We start from the raw sequence: 22455 nt of genomic DNA, 5'->3' as shown, positions 1-22455 counted from the left end.
TGACCGCAAACCAGGTTTTTTCTTTTTTTGAAGGGAACTATTGTTGAACTTAATAAATTGTCACATAATTAAAATTAAAAAAAAAAAGGCAGGTAGTATGAACTTTTGCAAGCATTGATTGAAAGGTTCCCCAAATCAATAATGGCATTTCTGTCAGAAAACTGGGTTTATCAAACTACACCTATATTCTTTGCAATAAAATTTCAAAAGAATTTAACAATCAAAAGCAAATTTAGCTTGAAATAAGTGTGAACTGATAGCAATGCAAACAAACTTGTGCACTACTGTTCAGTTAGAGTTTGTTTTTTCAACCTTTTTCATATTTTTTCAAAGGTATTGTATACTTAATGCTTATTATAAAAAAAGAAAAAAAAATCCACTATTAAGGGTGGGCATGGGGGACATCTGAAAGTTTTGCCCATTCTCACAATGAACCGGCAGAAATGACCAAATCCATGTGATCTGTACCACACTATAGTATAAATTCAGCTGTATAAAAAGTGACAATGAAAAGCTACAGCAACATAAGAAGGTATATGTCCCCAAAAAATTACTGTTCATAGTCATAACAAAATATTTGCTTGAATGGCAGTGTGCTGATTAATTTCAACTTTACACTTATCAAGTGGGCTATTGCATGGTAAACTTCATTTCAAACTCTGATAAAATAAACTAAAAGAACTACATTCTAATGCTGCATTTCTACAACATATTGTTAAATCTATCACACTTTAGTTTTTCCCAACTGATGGACGGAATCTTGTCTGTGGATATCTTCCATTACAACTAATGTCACTGTAATGTAAAAAAAAAACAACAACGTTGAATTTTGAAGAAAAATGATATGAGTAGAAAAACTAAATTCAGCATTAGAAATAGACTGCTATAAAATCAGAAATTATTGCGATGTTTTCATTAATGGGAAAAATGCAACAGTATCAAGTTTTAAATAATAAAAACTTTCATTCATAAATTTAGTAGTGACTTTCCTCCTTATAATATTTGTAAATACATTAGTTAGTTTTAAATCATATTTCTTATTTAAATGTATTTACGTATTGATTTTACTGTAATCATTAATTCCCGAGTCCCGATAGATGTAAATCCTGAATTCCCACGGAAATAAAGGCCCAATCCCAAATTCCCGCAAAAATAAAAGCCCAATCCCGATGTCCCGAAAAGGTCCATCTGCCTCTCTGTAATTGCTTACATCCATGTCATTTCAACGTATCATACCACATCTCCTTGTTGTTATAATGTATTGAAAACAGATATTGTTGGTTTGATGTCATAAACCTCATGCTGACTTTTATTCATACTAACCAGTTTTGTTACTTCTTCTATTTTTCCTTCTCTACTTGGTGTCTTCAATAATTTTGAAGGCTGAAAAAAAAACAAGTTGAAGTATGAACTATTTATTTCTACTGAAACCCTTGCTTTAGTTATTCAGTAAATTGGAAGTTAATGAGTAAAGATGTGACAAGGCATCACATAGTATAGCATGATTACATCAATGTTGATACCAAAAAAGATTGGCTATCAAGAAATATGTCTCAAACTATCAACCAAAGACCAAAGAACAAGGACGTAAACAATTAAGTGCCAGTCTTAATAAGAATCAGGCAATTTAGAAAAAATTCAAAACATTCCTGAAAAAAAAACCACTTACCTAACCATCCTATTTTGAAGTTACTCTCATCCTGAGTTAGAAATGGTAGGTCTTTCATTTCTTATTGTCTGGTAATTCGAGAAATCTCTAGATAACTTTTGGTTAGAATGATAGCAAATTACAGAGTTAACTCCCCTTAATTGTTAATTTCTAGTGCATTTCAACCAAATTATATCTTGAATTACCAGAACGGGAAAAGGAACCGAATGTTATATTCATGCACCATTATCCAATTTGAACATAAATAAATGTCACCTTGAGTGGATTTTTGTTTGTCATGTTTTCACCACTGCCTGATTCTTAGAAAGATAAGCACTTAAAGAGCATTACAAATCATTTAAAATAAAGACATGATTCACTATTCATTTCTTTATGTTAGTTCAATCTGATGAGTCAAACCATTTCCAATTGATTTTTACAGTTTGTTTTTATGCTGTGCTGTTACGCCACTGTCCAAGGTTAAGGAGAGGATTGAGTGTTCACAAACATGCTTAACCCCTCCACATTCTGTATGTGCCTGTCCCAAGTTAGTAATTCAGTAGTTATTGTAGGTTACTGTCCGTCATATTCATTTTTCAAAATCACTGATTTATAGGCTGTAAAAAAATGTTTTGGGGTAAAACATGTTTTCCAAACTATTCTACATTGTATGATTCAACTCAGCAGTGATCTTCCTACCTATTTTCAAATGGGGCCATGGCCCTAGGCAATTGGGAATAATGTAAAAAGATAAAGTTTAATTGTATATATTTTTGAATTGACTGTGAAGTATTTACCTTTTAGTTTACTAGTATATATTCTTTAATTGGTTGAAGTATTTACCTTTTTGACTTGTATATATTCTTTAATTGACTGAAGTATTTACCTTTTTGTTTACTTTACAAAGTATTTCTTGGAGGGGAAAAAATATACCATGGTCCTTCTTACATGTATAATATCTTTTACTTTTATAAAATCCATCATGCTGTCCAACTGAAAATATAATCCAGTAATTAAATGTCTGACATAATTGTTTAAAAGCTTAGTTTTTTTTTTTGCATCCTAACTTACATATACTGTAAATTCAGAAATTGTGTGTTCATTTATTATTGCAATGAGAGAACAATTGACAATAAAATGCTCCGCTGGGCGCAGCTTGATACGACTGCAGAGGTCGAACCCTGAACAGTTGGGGCAAGTATGGACACAACATTCAAGCTTGATACAGCACTGAATTTGGATTGTGATTAAATATTTGACACAGCACAGGTATTTGACACAGAATGAATGTGGTCTAGTACATTTCAGAAAGATCCATACACTTACACACAAGTTATTGTCATGAAACTAGAAAAATGCTTGTTTTTTGCCCCTTTTTTGGCCCCTAATTCCTACAATTTTGAGGCAATAACCCCCAAAATCAATCCCAGCATTCTCTTTGTGATATGGAACCTTTTGGTACAATGTCAGAGAGATCCATACACTAACATACAAGTTATGTCTGGAAGTTACAAAAATGCTTATTTTTGGCCCCTTTTTGGCCCCTAATTCCTTAACTGTTGGTACCTTAACCCCCAAAATCAATCCCAACCTTCCTTTTGTGGTATTGAACCTTATGGTAAAATTTCATAGAGATCCATTCACTTAAACTAAGGTTAGAGTGCGAAAACCAATGTGTCTTCGGTCAACGACGACGACAACGCCAATGTCATACCAATATACGACCACAAAATTTTTTGCAGTCGTATAAAAATCAAAATAAAAATTATTGCAATTTCTAGAAATGTTGTACCGTAGAAAGGCTTGTATAGTTCACACTGGTACATAGTCCGCACCCCCTTCTCCCCACGAAATTTTAGGTAAAAAAACTTTTTGTAACTGTTAGAAAAGGTCTAATGAAACTCCGGTAATTTCAAATCCTGTGCGGTCGTTTGCGGTATTTTCTTGGAAAAACCTGTTTTCCATCATCAAACAGAAGCTGAAACTGCTTGAAAATGATTCTAGAACGCTTCATGATTGTTAAAATAAGTTTAATTCACTTAAAAAACAATTTAGAAACTTGTGTATGTTTAAACAGGAAGTTTAAAAAGCATGTGTAAAAGAAGAAATTAACCGGTGAGAGTTGAAATCCGTACATAACAGATATCACTATAATACGACTTTGAAAGTAAAACAGTTCCATCCTTTTGTAAAACAGTCTTTAATATATCTATCACATTAATGTTTGAAGGGTCTTAAGCTAATACAAACCATATTAGTCAGTATGAAACACCAAAACGGAACGAACAATAACCGATTACATTTTGTAGTTTACAAATTCTAAGCTGGTTTACGGTTGTCTTTTTCACTATGTTTGTATCGTTTCAATCAAGCAGATACCAGTTTATTTCAACCAATGCATTGAAAAGAAACGAGAAATTTGTAATGAAAGGTTTAGTTTTTATATTTATCAGTATTAATTTGATATTGAATAGAAATAACTTATTAATATGGATGAGTTAAAATTATTAGTTTAAAAAATGATAAGAGCGCCCTCTACAATATAAATAAAAAAGATGGCGGAACGTAAACAAACCACCTCGCCCGCGAAATTGAAATTTTTCTCTTATTTCTTGCTTATTGTACTCTATAGTCCGCACCCCGTCTGGAAGGTCCAATTTTGGAGAATAAAACCACAGACTATACAAGCCTTTCTACGGTATACAAAAAATGCTAAAAAATTTGAAATGTTAAGTTATTTCAAATTTTTGGGAAACCAATCAATGAAAACTTTGCAACAATTTCTGAATCTATAAATGGGTCTATAACTATCCATTTAGACAGCCATTTGATTGAGATATTTTGTCAAGAATTGAGTGAGCTTTGTTTGAATATTATGTAACATATTATTACTGTTAACTTGTCCTATCAATGTAGACATTGATGGATTAAAGTTATAGGAGTTTTACTTGTCATTAGTAATATTTTTATATATAATAATCACTGAAGTTAAATTGCCATGTTTTATAAGCCACCTCCATGCATATTTTTTAATACATAAGAATGCTATACAATTTCAATATTCTTTCAATTTAATATTTATCAGCTACCAAATTCCATCTTGTATTGTTCATATTCTTTTACTCCAAAATTAAAATTGCCAGTCAAGGTTGCAATTATAGAGTACTAAAGTACTAAAAGCATTAAGCAAGAAATAAGAGAAAAACACCTGGTTGAGCAATGTTTGTTTAATATTGAAATTGTAGTGGGTGCTCTTATTTCTTTTCAAAACAGTAATAATTTACATATTCCATATCAATATGCAATTTTGCTTTATGAATCCAATATTAACTGATAAATATCAAATTAAATGCTTTATTGCAAATTTTTCATTTCTTTTTTACAGCATTGCATAACATAAACTGAAATCCACTTTTACTTAAAACTATGAACAAAGCATGGTAGTCTGAGAGGATCTGGCATATCTATAACGATGTATAGATTACAAAACATTATTGGTTATTCATTCAGATTTCATGTTTCATACAGAAATGTTTTTAGCTAAACATTAATTTGATGAAAAAATTGAACAGTAATTTACTAAGGGACAGCACTGTTTTACTTTCATATTTTTTTGTTAAATCTACTGTAGAAACATTAATTTTCGTGGGGTTAAAATTTCGTGGTTTTGTCTCTGTATAAAATTTCATGGGGATTTAATTTCGTGGTTTCCATTAAATGGAAGTGATATTATATGTAGGTTAAATTTTTGTGGGGTTTTAATTTCGTGGATATATTCTTTCCATGAAATAAACGAAATTAAATCCTCCACGAAAATTTCTGCTTTTACAGTATTAGGCAGGCACAGATTTTCTGCCCTATCTCCCTGTTTTTGATTGCGATTTACAAGTTCTTTTTCAATTCAGGTTAATAACGAACACATTTTTTCCAATTGTTTTTTTTTTATGTGATTTTGACATATTTTTTAACTCTCATAGGCATACTTCGGTTCATCAAACTTGGGTTAGTACTTAGTTTGACGAGTGTACTCAGGTTTCAATCAAACCTCACAAGTTTGTCCTTTTGAATTTACGTGAGTTGACTCAAAATCAACCCTGGGTTAAGGCAGGTTTAGTAGAGTTACAAAATGCGACAAACAAGAACAGCAATGAAGAGTATGATATAAAATAACTGACATTTTACAAAATACAGTCAAAGAAAAGGAGCTATTAAGAGAAATTTATTTTGTGGCTGTATTTTTCATGTGTAAATACTGTCGGTGATGTTTATCAATAGAACAGAAAAATATAATTACAGTTCTTCGAGTTAGTAAGAGTAAAATGTGAAGTTATTACGAAAAAATCCATTCACTTTACTTAGAACAATGCTTAGGGGAAGAAATGACAAGAAGATTTTGAAAACAAATCACTTTGGCCTGGTAAGAACTGAAATTTAATAAATGATAAGTTCTTTAATGATGTTACAAATTTGAACATAAAGTTGTTGTCCATTGTCAACATCCATTGAAAGAAAATTAACAACCGCTTTCTATGTCTATATTCTCCGTTTTGAGTTAACTAAAGAACAGAGTTTTAACTTCAATTTGGGAAGGTTGCCCACATGCACATTAGCATCAATTTTTTAACTCTCATCCACCAAATTGGACGAATCTAAGTAGGCCATGAAGTGTTCTAGAGTCTTGTACAAGCATTTTTAACTTTTACTTGATAATGAAAAACAGGGTTTTCCAGGAAAATACATCAAATGGTCACACATGTGTAATAACAAGAGTTTAGAAGACATTTTCAACAAGTGACAAAAATTTTTTTTCCAGAATTCCCGTGGCGAAAAAAGATTTTGCAGACAATGTACAAGTATGGATTATACAATGCTAATTAAGGTACATCCTTTTGTTCTCACAACTTTTCAAGAATAAACAAAGAAATTCTCTACAAATCTTCCAAAAGTGATTGTATCTCTTGTTTTGTTATGTTTGTCTTTCATCTGTTTACAAGTGTAATACTGTTAATATGTTTATAACCTCCTTAACGGCAATTGGTGTTTTTACATTTTGCTATAATTATATTGATTCAGTACAAGCAATAATTTACAGAATTGTCTTTTAAAATTACCAATAAATATTTTAATAGAAATCAATAGAAAATAGAAAGACGATATCAAAATAAATACTGCAATACCTCAATTAACAGATAAAAAGGTTTACCTGGTTGAGCAAGTTCAAGGCCAACATATAACACATCTGGTGTGTTGTCAAGGTGACCAATATAGCAAATTCTACCAGTTTTATCTCCCTTGGCAACAACATAATCACCTTGTTGCACTTGCAGTTTATAGCTTAAGAAATAATAAAAATAAGATATACAATGCATACATTTTATAATATTTAAAGCCTTCTAATAACAGTTACACATCTTTTGAGTTCAACAGACAAAGAGTTATGAAGCTTGGGTAGGAACATTTTCATTCAAAATATCTGACAGTACTAAATACATTCTTTCGTATTAACCAGTTTGATAACATAAACATTAACACCACAGTTTCATTTGTAATTCAGGTTATCATTTGGTCCTACAATATAACAAATAATTGTCCCCATTACCAAGGCATTGATATACAGGAATTCATTATTATTCTTGGGATACCAATTTTTGTGGATTGAGTGGGAATAAGTGAACCATAAATATAAATGTTCATCAAATTACAAATTTTCTATAGGCTAATATGCTTACTTTGACAAAACCACAAAATCAATTATCACGAAAATACAATTTTTCCATCATCCACGAAAAATTGGTACCCAGGAAAATGTAAGAATCCACAGTAATTAAAATCAGCACAGGCTAAAATGCTATTATCTTTTTTTTTTGTTAAGTCATTGGGGGTACCAAAACTAGTTTTTTACTTTTTTAAAAAGCTAGATATTTATGACTACTACAAATTCAGAAATTTTTGCATTCATTTATTCTTGCATTTGATGAACAATGTACAAAAATGCATTTAAAATCATTGGGAGAAATGGATATGTTGCATATAAATAGTGCTATGAAAAATTAAAATGTGATTTTTTAAAAAATTTGGGACACCTACGGGGTATCCCATTTTGATATTTTCCCAATAATAAAAACATCACAAAAATTTCTGAATTTCCAGTAATTAATGAGTTTTTTCATGCAATGTATTAAACCATACCTAACAGAAAATTTCAGATAAAGTCTAGGTCATGATTGTAAATTGCAAGACGAAAATAAACAACTAAATTGATGATGATGATGATGGATGGCTGCTTAATATCCAGCGACAAATTAATATGCATATTCAGGACGAGAACATGTTAATGTAATATGAATATTTAACCTGCTTTCTACTGAGACGGATTTTTTACGTGCTAGTTCACAAGGTAACAGTCTGCAGGAAGACATGTCACCTTACCTGGACACATTATTCTGATTCTAAGCCAACCAGTCTTTGCTCTTACTCCTAAATGCTGCGTGCTAAGTGGAGAAGCAGCAACTTCCAATTTTAAAGTCTTTGGTTTGAACCGGCTAGGGTTCAAACCCACGACCTCCGGCAATCAAGGCGAAAACTCTACGAGACCTCCAAGGCGGTTCAACTAAATTGATGGATGGTTTCTACTATAATGTATGAAACCCTACCTAACAGAAAATTTCAGATAAAGTAGGTCATGATTGTAAATTGCAAAACATATGTCAACAAATAAATTGATGGATGTTTTCTATGATAATGCATTTTAACATACCTAACAGAAAATTTCTGTGCGTCATTTACATCTTCATCGCCACTCCTGACAGCAGACTCACAACGAGAACATTTACAGCCTTTGATTGGTTCAGAACAAACACTTGTCACACTCGGTGATAATGCTCTGGACCACTTTTTATTAACACTATAAAATATAAAACTTAAAATCAAGATTTAAATAATTACACTTTACTGACCCTAATGAAGGCATTGTAAATTTGGTGAACTTGTGTTGTTGTATTACTGTCTCACTAAAATATACTACATAAAATTGAGAATGGAAACAGGAAATGTGTCAAAGAGACAACAACCCGACCAAAAAGCAGAATACAGATAATGTATTGAAAAAGACTAAAATTTTCAATACAGACTACCATTTCTTCCTACAAATTGGTTTTTGGTGGGGATCATTTGCTCAATATTTAGCTTTCTTTGCAATGTTTGTTTTTTATTCCTTTTTGTTGTTGTTTTTTTTCACAATGGTGATATCTGTTAATTTTTTTACCATGGTCAGGGTTTTCAATAAGTCTGAAGTGAACAGGCTGTTTTCTAATTGAAGTGGCTGATGGTAGATGGGTCTGGAGGGGCTTGACCCCCTCGAAATTTTTTTTTGACTTACATTGAAAAAGAAGCACTCTGGGGCATTTTCAGATTGTTTACAAGTTCATAAAAAATGAGGTTTCATAGAAATAACCTTTTTTTTTTAGTTTTTGCTTTAGTAAGTTTAATCATATTTGTAAGTTGTGATATTGCTTATCAAATAAAAATATTTTTATATCAATAATAATCTTAATTGTAATCAATCATATTGGCAGATATTTTAAAAAAGGTAAGAAAGCAGCTGATGGGTCATAATCAAACAATACCAAGAATTCAATACAATCAAGTTGAGTAAACAAGAAATAACCTCAAAACCTGGATCATAAAAGTAACCAGTCAAAACACACAAAAACAAGCATTCTGAGAGTATTACATGGCAATACATAGTCACCTACCAGTTAAAAATTCATTGTACTGGAACAAAATTGATCTTTAACTTGTCATGGTGTAAACTATATAACAAAAATATCAAGTCAATATCTTCAAGCATGACGCCAAAAAAGTGTGAAAACTGGATTATTTAAGTGAAACCAAGGACCATAACTCTGCACAAAATCAGCAGACCGGAACAAAATTTGAATTTGATCTGTAACTTGTCATCATAAAACTATACACCATATATCAAATCAATATCTTGAAGCATGACAAAAAAAAGTGAGGAAAACTGATTATTTGAGTGAATTTTCTGTCCAAGGACCATAACTCTGCACAAAATCATCAGACCGGAACAAAATTCAAACTTGATCTGTAACTGGTCATGATAAAACTATACACCAAATATCAAATCAATATCTTCAAGCACAAAGAAAAAAAGTGTGGAAAACTGATTTGCCAGACTGAGGGATGGACAGACAGACGGAGTGCAAACCTATAGTCCCCAACGACTTGGTCAGTCAGGGACTAAAAAGCGGACCCCGACGAGAACACCTTAACAAAGCACAAGCGAAGACAAAAGTCAATTTCAATCGGTAATAACTTGTTTTACGCAACGAAAGCACAGTTTTATCTATTTTATTTTTATTTGGAAACACAGTTTGAACCGGTGAATTCCTTAATTTGAAATGGGAAAATTCGCTGGGTGCTAGTGCTTATTGAAAACCCTGATCATGATGTCTGTTATTATTCATGTTATTGGATTTTCTAATCCTCCCTTGTTATCTACTCTCTCTTTTTACTCTATATAAATATTTATTTTGGTGGATTCCTATTTTCATGGATTAAGGACAAATTATATATTCTTGGATGTTTGATGGATTTTCTAAAGACTGTTACAAGCCTATAGGAATGTACAATTGAACATTTTAATTGGTTTACCTTTACCAATAAAATCAACGATATAATCTTAACTGACTAGGATTGTCAGTTTTCCTATCGTAAGTCAATGGTTTTCTCCCAGCACTCCGGCTTCCTCCACCAATAAAAACTGGCCGCCACGAAATAGCCCAAAACCGTTGCTTAAAAGTGGCGTTAAAACACCAAAAATCAAAATCAACGAAAAATTGGTTCCCCACAAATATTAATGAATTAAAAATATATCTTAGCAGTTTTGCTCTATACTTTATACTCTTATGAAGAAATTTTAAAGCCATTTTAAATTATGTGATAAATAAAGTCTAAATTTCAATCTTTTCACCTACTGACCTTTGTGTTTTCTGTTTACTTCCACTATAAAGTTTTGGACCTTTGACCTTGTTGTCTGGGTTACTGTGTAATTCATTCTCAATATATAATTTATCAAGGCATTGTTTAACCTAAAAGGAATAAAAGTAATACATATCAGATGTAGTGATTTAGAGTTTAACATATATAGTGTATAGGCACATCATGTCTATTGTTGAAGACCAAATTTTGTGCTGTCTCATTGAGGTAAATCATTTAGGTCCTTTTATTCCTACTTTTATCGGCATCTAAGTAAAATAAAACAGGATATGACATGAAGGGTTGTCCTTTTGTCAAGTAAACACTGCAGTGTACATGTTTGATGGCAAAGTCAAAAATAAAAGTTGCAAATATCAGAAAATACCAAATCTAGCATTACCGGTACTAATTTTACTTTGTATGAATACATCATCAACTGAATCAGCCCTAACAATATCTTAAAATCTCTGATTTTAAAAAGACCCCATGTTTTTCCTTCCTTACTATAGCACAGTCATTAATATTGGCCACTAAGAGTAAGATAATTTACCTTATTGTTTTAGTAAAACTATTAAAGAATGCAAGACACAAGTATTTAACACCTCAAAAATTAACATAGAACCTAATGGATAACATTTAGATTTAATCATTTATAGACAAAAAATTATGAAATTAATAGCCAGAGTTTGTATTTAACATACATCCAGAAAAAAATATCGATTTTGAAAAAAATGGATTTTTAAGAACTTTTTTTCTGCAGATATACATGTCAGATATCTAGAGGTCATATGAACAATGTATGCAAAAATTACAGAGAAGATCACTTTTAACATTTATTAATTATTTTTATTTTACTTATTTACAGAAAATTCTTAGTATTTATTTCTAACCTCAATTTGCTGTAGACATTCTGTAATGTATTTCAAGTCTTTCTCAGCATCAAAGGTACTTTCTAGACTGTACAGTTCATCATAATTATCTGCAAAGGAAATATACAGAGTTATCTCTCTTTGTATTAAATGTGCATTTGACTGTTAAATTTTCCACAATACAAAAATAATTTAAGTAACCAATAATTTCATTCTGTCACTTTAGAGATTATTGTCCATATTTACAAGAAAACATTGAATTACACCTTTCAAAACAGCTTTATAGATTTTCATATATATATATATGTTGTGTACAAGTTGTAATTTCGTACAAATTATAATTTGTACAGGGTTTTTTGTACAAGTTATCAGCATTTTGACAAACACCTTCTTTCACCAGGTGATACAAGTTTATCTTCTTTAATTATCCAGTTTGATGTTTTACTCACAAATTTATATACTTCAACCTAACATTAGGCACTGTCCTCTATGTCATAAAACTAACAAATAAATAAGGACAACTGATTGGTTAAGATTATATTTTTATTTTTTGACTAATACCAAATTCTATGTCCACAAAATATATTTTAGTGTTTTTATATTAACTTTGTGTTAGTACTATGTAGAAGACTGTAGCATTAAAGTGTGGAAATAAAACAGTGATAAGCTTAACCAAAGATACTGTGCTTATTTTATCTAATTATGTAAAAAGATTCACAAAATACTGATAACTTGTACAAAAATACTGTACAAATTATAATTTGTACAACATTACAATTTGTACACAACATATATATATATTACAAACAATAATACTAGAACAATTTTGTACAGTACTCACGTTACAACACAAAAAAGTCGTTGTGATTTATGATCACAATTTTCTTATTTTTGATGAATTCATATAAAGAAGATCAAAGTCTGACATATACCTGACAATTTAAACTGGTCTTATTCTTATATGAAAAATAAGTTGGCTACCAGTACATCCAACTTTAATTGCATGTTTCCATCGCTAACAGGTACTTGTCAACATATATCTGTTCCTCCTAACAGAAGTTCCTCTCGAAACTTTTTTAATAAACAATGCTATAATATCTATTCCTATTGGAACCTTTTTCTGTCAGGAACAAATATTGTAAAATGTATTCCAATAGAAATAATATTCCAGTATATTTTTTCCATTTGAAACTTATATTAGTATTATAAAGGAACTACAATGCCATGACTTACTTCTATTGTCTTCAACTTCATACTTTATCTGTTTTGATTTCTGAGATATTCTGAAAATCATAATACTATAATTCATAAATTGGATAAAGATTCAAGTGAGTACTAGATAATAGCATTATACACCTCCATAATCATTGTAAATACCTTTTTGATCGAGGCTATTTCTTTGCAAACTTTTTTCCAACTGTCACCATAACGACCATTTTGTATTTATAGATTATTTATTTTTTCGGCTTATGACACCATTGTGTTCTGTTTCTACTCGAATGCAAAAATCAATTCTCCGTTGAGTACCTTTTAGCAAAAATATTACTATTTTAATGAAGTTCATAGCTTCAACTTTTATTGGGATTTTTTATTCTTTGATGTTATAGCTAAAAAAAGCTCAAAAAAGCATGCTCTCTTTATCTCACATATATAATCCATGTCCCAATTTCAAATAATTGGATGACAAGGATCAGATAAAATATGAAAGTGCTATCATGAGGAATTAATAGTGAATATTTTTACAAGTTTCTTCCCTCATTTTAGATTTTTATGATTATTGATCTCACCTGAGGTTGTGATGAGTGGAAACCTTCATGCAAATTCGGTGACAAGAATAAATAAAATGCTCCTCGCTGGGCGCAGCTTGATACGACCGCAGAGGTCGAACCCTGAACAGTTGGGGCAAGTATATATGAACACAACATTCAAGCTTGATACAGCACTGAATTTGGATTGTGATTAAATATTTGACACAGCATAGGTTTCTGACACAGAATGAATGTGGTCTAAGAACTTAAAAAATTTTAATTTACCTATTCAAACCATATCATTATTATTTGCTTTTATATATAAATCAGAAAGAACCAATTTAAAATGGAAAATTTTAAAGAAAAAAAAAGGAACCCCCCCCCCCCCCCCCCCCCAATTTTTTGAACCCCCTTATGATTCATCACCCCAAACTCAATCCCAGCCTTCCCTTTGTGGTATGGTACCTTGCAGTACAATTTCAGAGAGATCCATACACTTGAACACAAGTTATTGTCTGGAAACTAGAAAAATGCTTGTTTTTTGCCCCTTTTTTGGCCCCTAATTCCTAAAATTTTGAGGCAATTACCCCCAAAATCAATCCCAGCATTCCTTTTGAGATATGGAACCTTGTGGTACAATGTCAGAGAGATCCATACACTAACACACAAGTTATGTCTGGAAGTTACAAAAATGCTTATTTTTGGCCCCTTTTTGGCCCCTAATTCCTTAACTGTTGGTACCATAACCCCCTAAATCAATCCCAACCTTCCTTTTGTGGTATTGAACCTTATGGTAAAATTTCATAGAGATCCATTCACTTAAACTAAAGTTAGAGTGCGAAAACCAATGTGTCTTCGGACGACGACAACGTCATACCAATATACGATATATAAAAATATGGAATATTGTAACAAGACCACTCTAGAAAATAAGTCCCCATTTCAAATAATGCTGACTAACAAACTCATCTACATTTTTTCTATGACTGGAAATTTTCATCCAAATTTGAAAAGAGGATCTGACAAAAAAAATATGTTGTATCATCTACTGCTGAATAATTTATATACCCACTCTTGTATTTCATATACCAATAATTTGTAGTTGCGGAGATAAATTTGACAGAAATGTGGCATGCATACCATGTATACTGACAGAGGTAAACTAGCATTCCGCCACTCCATTGACGACAGGGATAGGCAGTCTTCACACTTAACCACAGGCCCACCAGCCAAGGCTTGTAGAATTGCAGTTGGGCCTGTAAAAATCATCTCTATAGGCCAATAGAATCTGACTAAATTTTTTGTAAAATTCAGCTATGGGCCTGTAGATTCAAAAGTTTATCACGAAGACTGAATAGGGGAATCACGAAGGCTCAGACAGGTCAAAAACATTAAGGTGCCACAAGTTCTTTATATAGAGTAACATTACCTATGATATCTGTCATTCTTCTTGTCTATATTGTGTTTATCATAGTGTCCTGAAGTGTGAACGGTAGGTTTAGATTCCACATGAACCTCCGCCTTTGTCATCAGACCATTTCTAGTTGGTTTTTGAACCTCTGTTTCATTTAAAGGTCCATCAGTTGAGACTGGTGGTTCTTGCTGACCGTGAAGACTATCAGGTCTCTGTGATAATGGTGATGTACCGCTGTGACGACTACTGTTAGGGGATCGCTGCTGACTCTCTGGTCGCTGTCTTACTTTGGGTGAATCACTTACAGTACTTGAGCACTGGCTGCATCTAGAGGGTGGTCTGTACGGTTCCTGGAAGAAATTTTATGTTTTTTTTGTTTTTTTTAAAAAAGATTATGCAATCAACACTTAAAATCAGGAAAACAGTACTGGATTTGAAGACCTGCCACCATCACTTGGGAATTTGATGGTGGCAAATACAATGTGGAGCATAGCCAGTAAAACTAATATTAGGAATGCAACCATTTTCTTAGTAACTAGATAAAAGATAGCATTATGTATGAATTACTTGGATGAAGTATGGTGGATAATACTTTTGTCTGAGCTCAGTGATGCTGACTTGATCAGTGACTTACTTGGATATGGTGTGAAGTATCATTGATAATACTTTTGTCTGAGCTCAGCGATGTTGACTTGATCAGTACCTTACTTGGATATGGTATAAAGTATGATTGATAATAATTTTGTTTGAGCTCAGTGATGCTGACTTGATCAGTGACTTACTTGGATATGGTATAAAGTATGATTGATAATAATTTTGTTTGAGCTCAGTGATGCTGACTTGATCAGTGACTTACTTGGATATGGTGTGAAGTATCATGGATAATAATTTTGTTTGAGCTCAATGATGCTGACTTGATCAGTGACTTACCTGGATAAGGTGTGAAGTATCATGCATAATACTTTTGTCTGAGCTCAGCAATGCTGACTTGATCAGTGACTCACCTGGATATGGTGTGAAGTATCATGGAAAATACTTTCGCCTCAGCTCAGTGATGCTGACTTGATCAGTGACTTACCTGGATATGGTGTGAAGTATCATGGATAATACTTTTGTTTGATCTCAGCAATGCTGACTTTATCAGTGACTTACCTGGATATGGTGTGAAGTATCATGGATAATACTTTTGTCTGAGCTCAGCGATGCTGACATGACCAGTGACTTACTTGGATATGGTATGAAGTATGGTTGATAATACTTTTGTCTGAGCTCAGCAATGTTGACTTGAGCAGTGACTTACCTGGATATGGTGTGAAGTATCATGGATAATACTTTTGTCTGAGCTCAGAGATGATGACTTGATCAGTGACTTACCTGGATATGGTATAAAGTATGGTGGATAATACTTTCATCTTGAGCTCAGCAAACCTGACTAGAAAAGTGACTTACTTGGATATGGTATGAAGTATCATGGATAATACTTTTGTCTGAGTTCAGCGATGTGACTTGACCAGTGACTTACCTGGATATGGTATGAAGTATGGTGGATAATACATTCGTCTTGAGCTCAGCAAACCTGACTAGAAAAGTGACTTACTTGGATATGGTATGAAGTATCATGGATAATACTTTTGTCTGAGCTCAGGGATGCTGGAGTTGGACTTGTGGAATGTGAAGTTGGTCGACTGCCTGATCTCAATGCTTGATTCTCTTTTGTCAGGAGTAGAACTTTCTTCTCTAGACTAAAATTAAAGATCAGAATTATCTAAAAAAAAATTGATAACTTTTGACAGATTGTTTTCAAATTTTTCATAAGATGCCTGAAGTCAATGAAAGTAATTAAGTTATAAATATGATAAATCATAATGAGTAATATTCTTTAAATTTTGACTAACATAAGAACTTTAAGGTGTACATGTATAACTAAAATCGACTCACTATTTTTCACTTCAAAATTTTTTACTCAACTCAAGCAAATAAAATGCAAAAAGTTGGTGTTAAATTATTAAATGGTGTTTGATACCTTTCTCAAGTCATTTATAGATTCCCTAGCTGTAGGGTTTAGGTATTTTATAGATCCCATAGCTGTAGGGTTTAGGTATTTTATAGATCCCCTAGCTGTAGGATTTAGGTATTTTATAGATCCCCTAGCTGTAGGGTTTAGGTATTTTATAGATCCCTTAGCTGTAGGGTTTAGGTATTTTATAGATCCCTTAGCTGTAGGGTTTAGGTATTTTATAGATCACCTAGCTGTAGGGTTTAGGTATTTTATAGATCCCCTAGCTGTAGCATGTGTAGGGTTTAGGTATATACCTTTTATTAAGAATATAGTTTGCCTTCTTAAAATTCAGAGTTGCAACACACAGCCAGAAATTGATATTACTCTTAACATGCTTAACATTAAATATTCATGCTTTATTAATCATGTCAATTTACACATTGATCATGTTGATACAGACATGGCAAACAGACTAATTCTTTTATTGTCTCATATTAAATACTAATACCTTCTTTTTAATGTTTTTGCTCTTAGTAAATTTGCTACATCAGTACAAAGAGGGACTATCCCATTATATCTCATTAAGTACTAATACCTTCTTTATTTTTGCTCTTAGTAAATTTGCTACATCAGCAATCAGTACATAGCAGTCATTCCCAAGGTCGCCTAACATTGGGCAAAGTCCAGTAAAATTTGGTTTGGTCCAGTTAAGCAATATGCATTACTGGACCAAATGACCAGTAATTTTTTTCAATTTTGTTCAAATCATGAGTAAATGTCCAGTTAAAAAAAGTCTGGTCCAGTTAAGAAGAATGGATTACTGGACCAAATGTCCAGTTGATTTCTCAAAGCCTTGGGAACCACTGTACATAGAGGGACTATTCCATTGTATCTTATTAAGTACTAATACCTTCTTTTTGCTCTTAGTAAATTTGCTACATCAGTACATAGAGGGACTATTCCTTTTCTGGTGCTGTTAACAACAAAGGCTACTGCTCTTGATGCGATTTCTTTGTCCTCTACAAGATTTATCTCCCCTCCTGAAATTTAAATAATTGTTAGGAACCTTAATTCAGTGGTTGTCGTTGGTTCATGTCTGCCATATTTGTTTTTCGTTCACTATTTTTTTTTTATAGATTAAGGTGTTGGTTTTTTTCTCGTTCAAATTGATTCTCATTTTGCCATGGCAGCACCTTTATACATGTTATAACTGACTATTATGGTATGGGTTTTGTTCATTGTTGAAGGCAATACCATGAATACAGTGCTAAAGTGTTTCTCACTTCTGCGTGCAAGTCATCTCCTCATTTTCATAACAATGGGCGGGGGGGGGGGGGGGGGGGGGGGGTCTCTTCCACTATATAAAGGTATGCGTCACTTTTTAGGAATGTCAAATAAATCAATGGCTTGAAATTTTTCACAGAGGTTATATTTTAATGGTTAATGTCTTAATAAGATGTCATGATACCTGGAAAATATGTATAAACATGATGAATGGTTTGTGATTTTCCTATGATATATATGAACCGGTAGGGATTTTCTCATTTCTATATATAACATGAATAAATTAATATATGAATGGAGGGTGTTTTTTAAACTCCAGACGGAAGTCTGTACCCAAATTTGTATGTTGAGACCCTCCCCCTTTACTGGCTTTAGAAAATTTAGATAAAATGCCTCACTAAGCACACCCTGATATGACCGCAGAGGTCGAACCCTGAACAGTTGGGGCAAATTTGGACACAATATTCAAGCTTGATACTGTCTGAATTTGGATTGTGACCAAATTTTTGAAATAATATAGGTTTCTGACACAAAAAAAATGTGGTCAAGGATCTTAAAAATCTATTGCGTAATACTGTGCAATTGAAAATTTCTTCTTGAAAATTTTTTAAAAATTTGAAATTTCAAAAATTTTGAAGAAAAAATTATGAGCCCCCCAAACTTTTTGAAACCCCCCTTGGAGTAATTACCCCCAAACTCAATCTCATCCTTCCCTTTGTAGTATGGAACCTTGTAGTATAATTTTAGAGAGATCCATACACTTAAACACAAATTATTGTCTGGAAACTAGAAAAATGCTTGTTTTTGGCCCCTAATTCCTGCATGTTCGGGACAATTACCCCAAAACTCAATCCCAGCCTTCCCTTTGTGATATGGAATCTTGTGGTACAATGTCAGAGAGATCCATACACTTACACACCAGTTATTGTCCGGAAACTACAAAAATGCTTGTTTTTGGACCCTTTTTGGTCCCTAATTCCTAAACACTGTTGGTACCAAAACCCCCAAAATCAATCCCAACTTTCCTTTTGTGCTATTGAACCTTCTGGTAAAATTTCATAGAGATCTATTCACTTAAACAAAAGTAATTGTCCGGATACCAAATGTGTCTTCAGACAACGACAACGACAACGACAACGACAACATCATAGCATTATTTGAACCCAAAAAAATTTTTGCAGTCGTATAACAAATAGAATTGAGAATGGAAATGGGGAATGTGTCAAATAGACAACAACCCGACCAAAGAGCATAAAACAGCCCAAGGCCACCAATGGGTTTTCAACACAGCAAGAAAATCCTACGCCTGGAGGCTGGCTTCAGCGGGCTTCTAAACAAAAATGTGTACTAGTTCAGTGAAAATGGACGTCACACTACACTCCAAAACATAAAATAGATCTAAAACTAAAAAAACATACAAGACTAACAAAGGCTAGAGGCTCCTGACTTGGAACAAGAGCAAAAATGCGGCAGGTTAAACCTATTTTGTAAGATCTCAACCCTGATATAGAACTGTTTATAAACACCTTATCCTTTATAAACTTTTGAAGATTCATTGAACGAATCCCCATAAACATTATAAAAGAGGGACAGGAATCCAAAGAGATAGTGTATGATGCCTGACAGAATTGCTTCCCTTCATTAGTAGATACTTAGTCAGCCGTATGCGGTTGATCTAAGGAAGTACTTCTTTATCTCAGTGGTATACACGCTGCCTTTTAACACAGAGGTCCCTGGTTCGAGTCCAGGTGGAGACAAGCAATTTTGTAATGATTTCATTCTCTCCGGTTACAGATGCAACAGAATACCTTTTTGCTTCAGATTCAATTAAACACAAAAAGGGGGAAGAGTTATAAACATGATAAACCAAATAAATTATTTTTTTATTTTTTTTACAAACTGAAACAAATAATTTACAAGGCTTGTAATGCTTTTACAAATAATTATTTATAAATCAAATCTGCTTATCAAGGAACGATCTAAATGTGTGCATATTGCCAAATAGTAAATTTTTCTGTGAATGAAGAAGAAAAAAATGTCAATAATGACAATATCGACATTGTTTGTTTACTTTCCGACGAAAGCAGCCTGCTCTGAATTACATTTCAAAATGCAGACAAAAGTTATGTTACCCGTTCTTGGCAATTGGTTTTCCCAACATGGTATCCAGGAATCAGAGTTATCACAGAGTTCATTGCTATGATTCGAATTTAAGTCATCCATTTTGCTTTAAACTTTTTTGGCTGCTGATGCTGAATCGGACGCCATTTTGGTATGATTGGGTTGGAATTTGGGGCACCTTGCAGGTTAATTGAAAATTAAAAGCTAAACCATGCACAAAGCGAGACAACTCGACTACTTTACTCGTATTAGCTTCAAGGAAATAATTTAAACAAAAACAGTGGAACGTATATGAATTAGAATCTATATAACAACGCATGGCACAGTAAGTAACCAAGGATGTGGCGTAACATACGTTTATTATATATGCACTTCATATCAAACTTAATGATAGATATCTGAATTATTGGAAAGAAAATATTTTTTGTGATGATAAATCATTGCACGGTAATAAGCTCAGAACATATAGACAGCTTAAAGAAAATTGCAAATTGGAAACCTATTTGTTGTTAAATATTGACAGAAAAGTAATTGGACATTTTGCCAAAATTCGCATAAGTAATAGTGTTCTTAAAATTGAACAAGGTCGACACAGTAAAACTCCTGTAGAAGAAAGAATTGCAGTCCCTTGTGTCTTTTAGAAGTAGCCTGAAGATGAATTTCATTTCACTATAAAATGTACAAAACTAAATACAATTACAGAACTTGCAATTATTTTCCAAAATTAGTGAAATAGTTCCCTCTTTTATAAATATGACTAATGAAGCAAGATTTAAATTTTTGTATAGGCCTACGTGTGGTGAGACTGATATAATTAGAATTATTCTAAAATTCATAAGCGACATGTACAATTCTAGAAATGCTTTATTGGGTACTAAATAACTATGTGGTACCACCTCCCCAGCAGAGATTATATACATTTATTATTGTAACAATATTTTCTTTTAATAATGGAGGGGATATACAAATATATATATATATATATATAAAATTTTTATAAATGTGGTAAGATATATGTTTGTATGTTTATGTAAAGCCAATGTTTATTGTCTTGGTAACAATCCTATAATTTTGGATTTTAAACCAATATCTTATCTTATCTTACGGAACTCTAAAATGCAACGTTACGTTACGCTCAATTATAAAGTCATTACATTTCTCTATTTCCGAGTTCAAAAGTGCTGATCATTCATTTCAAATAAAGTGCTGTTGAATAAATTAATGTTCAAAATAAAAGTTTTAATTTTACAGTCCATATTTCACTTATGATATCTATATTTGATAATTACAGTCCATATCATTATGCAGTGACGGATCCAGAAATTTCATATACAAAATAACAATAAAATAAATTTAACCAACTCAGTACCGGTCACATACAGCCTTGAACAGCAAGTAAACATCATATATAAATGTATAGGCCCATGAATAACAAAATGTGAAACAATTCGAACGAGTAAGCTATAACACCATGGATATGCAATAATTTTAAGATATAAAAACAACCATCACAAACGACAATCAACAACTTGGCTGATATGCATAAAACCACTTAAGTTAAAATATCCAATCTTAGTATTAATTTTTTCCGGGGGTTGGGGGTTTTGACCCCCGCCCCCCCCCCCCCCTTTCCTGGATCCGCCACTGAATGGGACGGACGGACGGACGTACAGACGGGAGGATGGGCGGACAGAGAGGGGTAAAATAGTATATTACGGATTACAAATGTGTGATTAGATAGCAACACAGAAATGTCAGTACATATTCAGGAAACTTCCGGGGTATATACGACGTTTTTTACCCCAATCGGAACCTCCGCAACGTCATCATAAAGAACGTTACTCACTGGTTCTCCGTTAAAGCGCCCATTTTATGACGTTAATTTGTCCCAACGTAATAAAGCAAAACTAACGACTTCGAATTATATACCCGTAGCTTGTTATACTTATTTCTGAGATTTTTATATTTCTTTATTATCTATATTTTGAATTTTTTACAAAGTTTAGTACATATTGCACAACGATAGTGATCGTACCGGCCGTCGAAATGTTTTCTTCGTAAACCTGTAATTTCCGTTAACGGATAAAAGATCAAGCAGGACAAAATATTCAGCACAACATAGAGTGTGATATGAGTTAAATTTGATTTTAAGGTTACCATAAATAATTTTGTTTATAACAATGGTCATTTATTCCAAATCATATCAGTCTGAAAAACTAAAAAAAATTGAAAACTGCAGAGATTTGTTAAGCATGTAATCTCCGTGGAATGGTCTATTCTAAACAAACACCAATTTTGAAAATAAATTCTACATCCAACAGATTAATATCGGTGTCATCATTAAATTTTAGTACAACTTCTATCTTCAGATACAC

General features: G+C 32.6%; 1 protein-coding gene across 1 annotated transcript; it reads right to left on the bottom strand.

Annotated features, from left to right (window-relative positions):
• Positions 1 to 492: 492 nt before the first annotated feature.
• Positions 493 to 20251, bottom strand: LOC127717676 (uncharacterized). Its single transcript, XM_052223421.1, has 12 exons — positions 20092 to 20251; positions 17586 to 17715; positions 16274 to 16418; positions 14692 to 15026; positions 12748 to 12797; positions 11536 to 11624; positions 10649 to 10758; positions 8406 to 8552; positions 6852 to 6982; positions 2535 to 2641; positions 1324 to 1383; positions 493 to 795 (listed from the first exon to the last, which is right to left on the bottom strand). Exons 1-12 carry the CDS (start codon positions 20180 to 20182, stop codon positions 793 to 795), a joined length of 1398 nt encoding a protein of 465 aa, XP_052079381.1. The 5' UTR covers positions 20183 to 20251; the 3' UTR covers positions 493 to 792.
• Between the last annotated feature and the right edge of the window lie 2204 nt (positions 20252 to 22455).

The sequence above is a fragment of the Mytilus californianus genome, unplaced genomic scaffold, assembly GCF_021869535.1.
Source record: "Mytilus californianus isolate M0D057914Y unplaced genomic scaffold, xbMytCali1.0.p SCAF_10, whole genome shotgun sequence".
Taxonomy (NCBI): Eukaryota; Metazoa; Mollusca; class Bivalvia; order Mytilida; family Mytilidae; genus Mytilus; species Mytilus californianus.
Note: the sequence above shows the minus strand (reverse complement) of the source record. Positions and strands in the feature narration are given on the sequence as shown.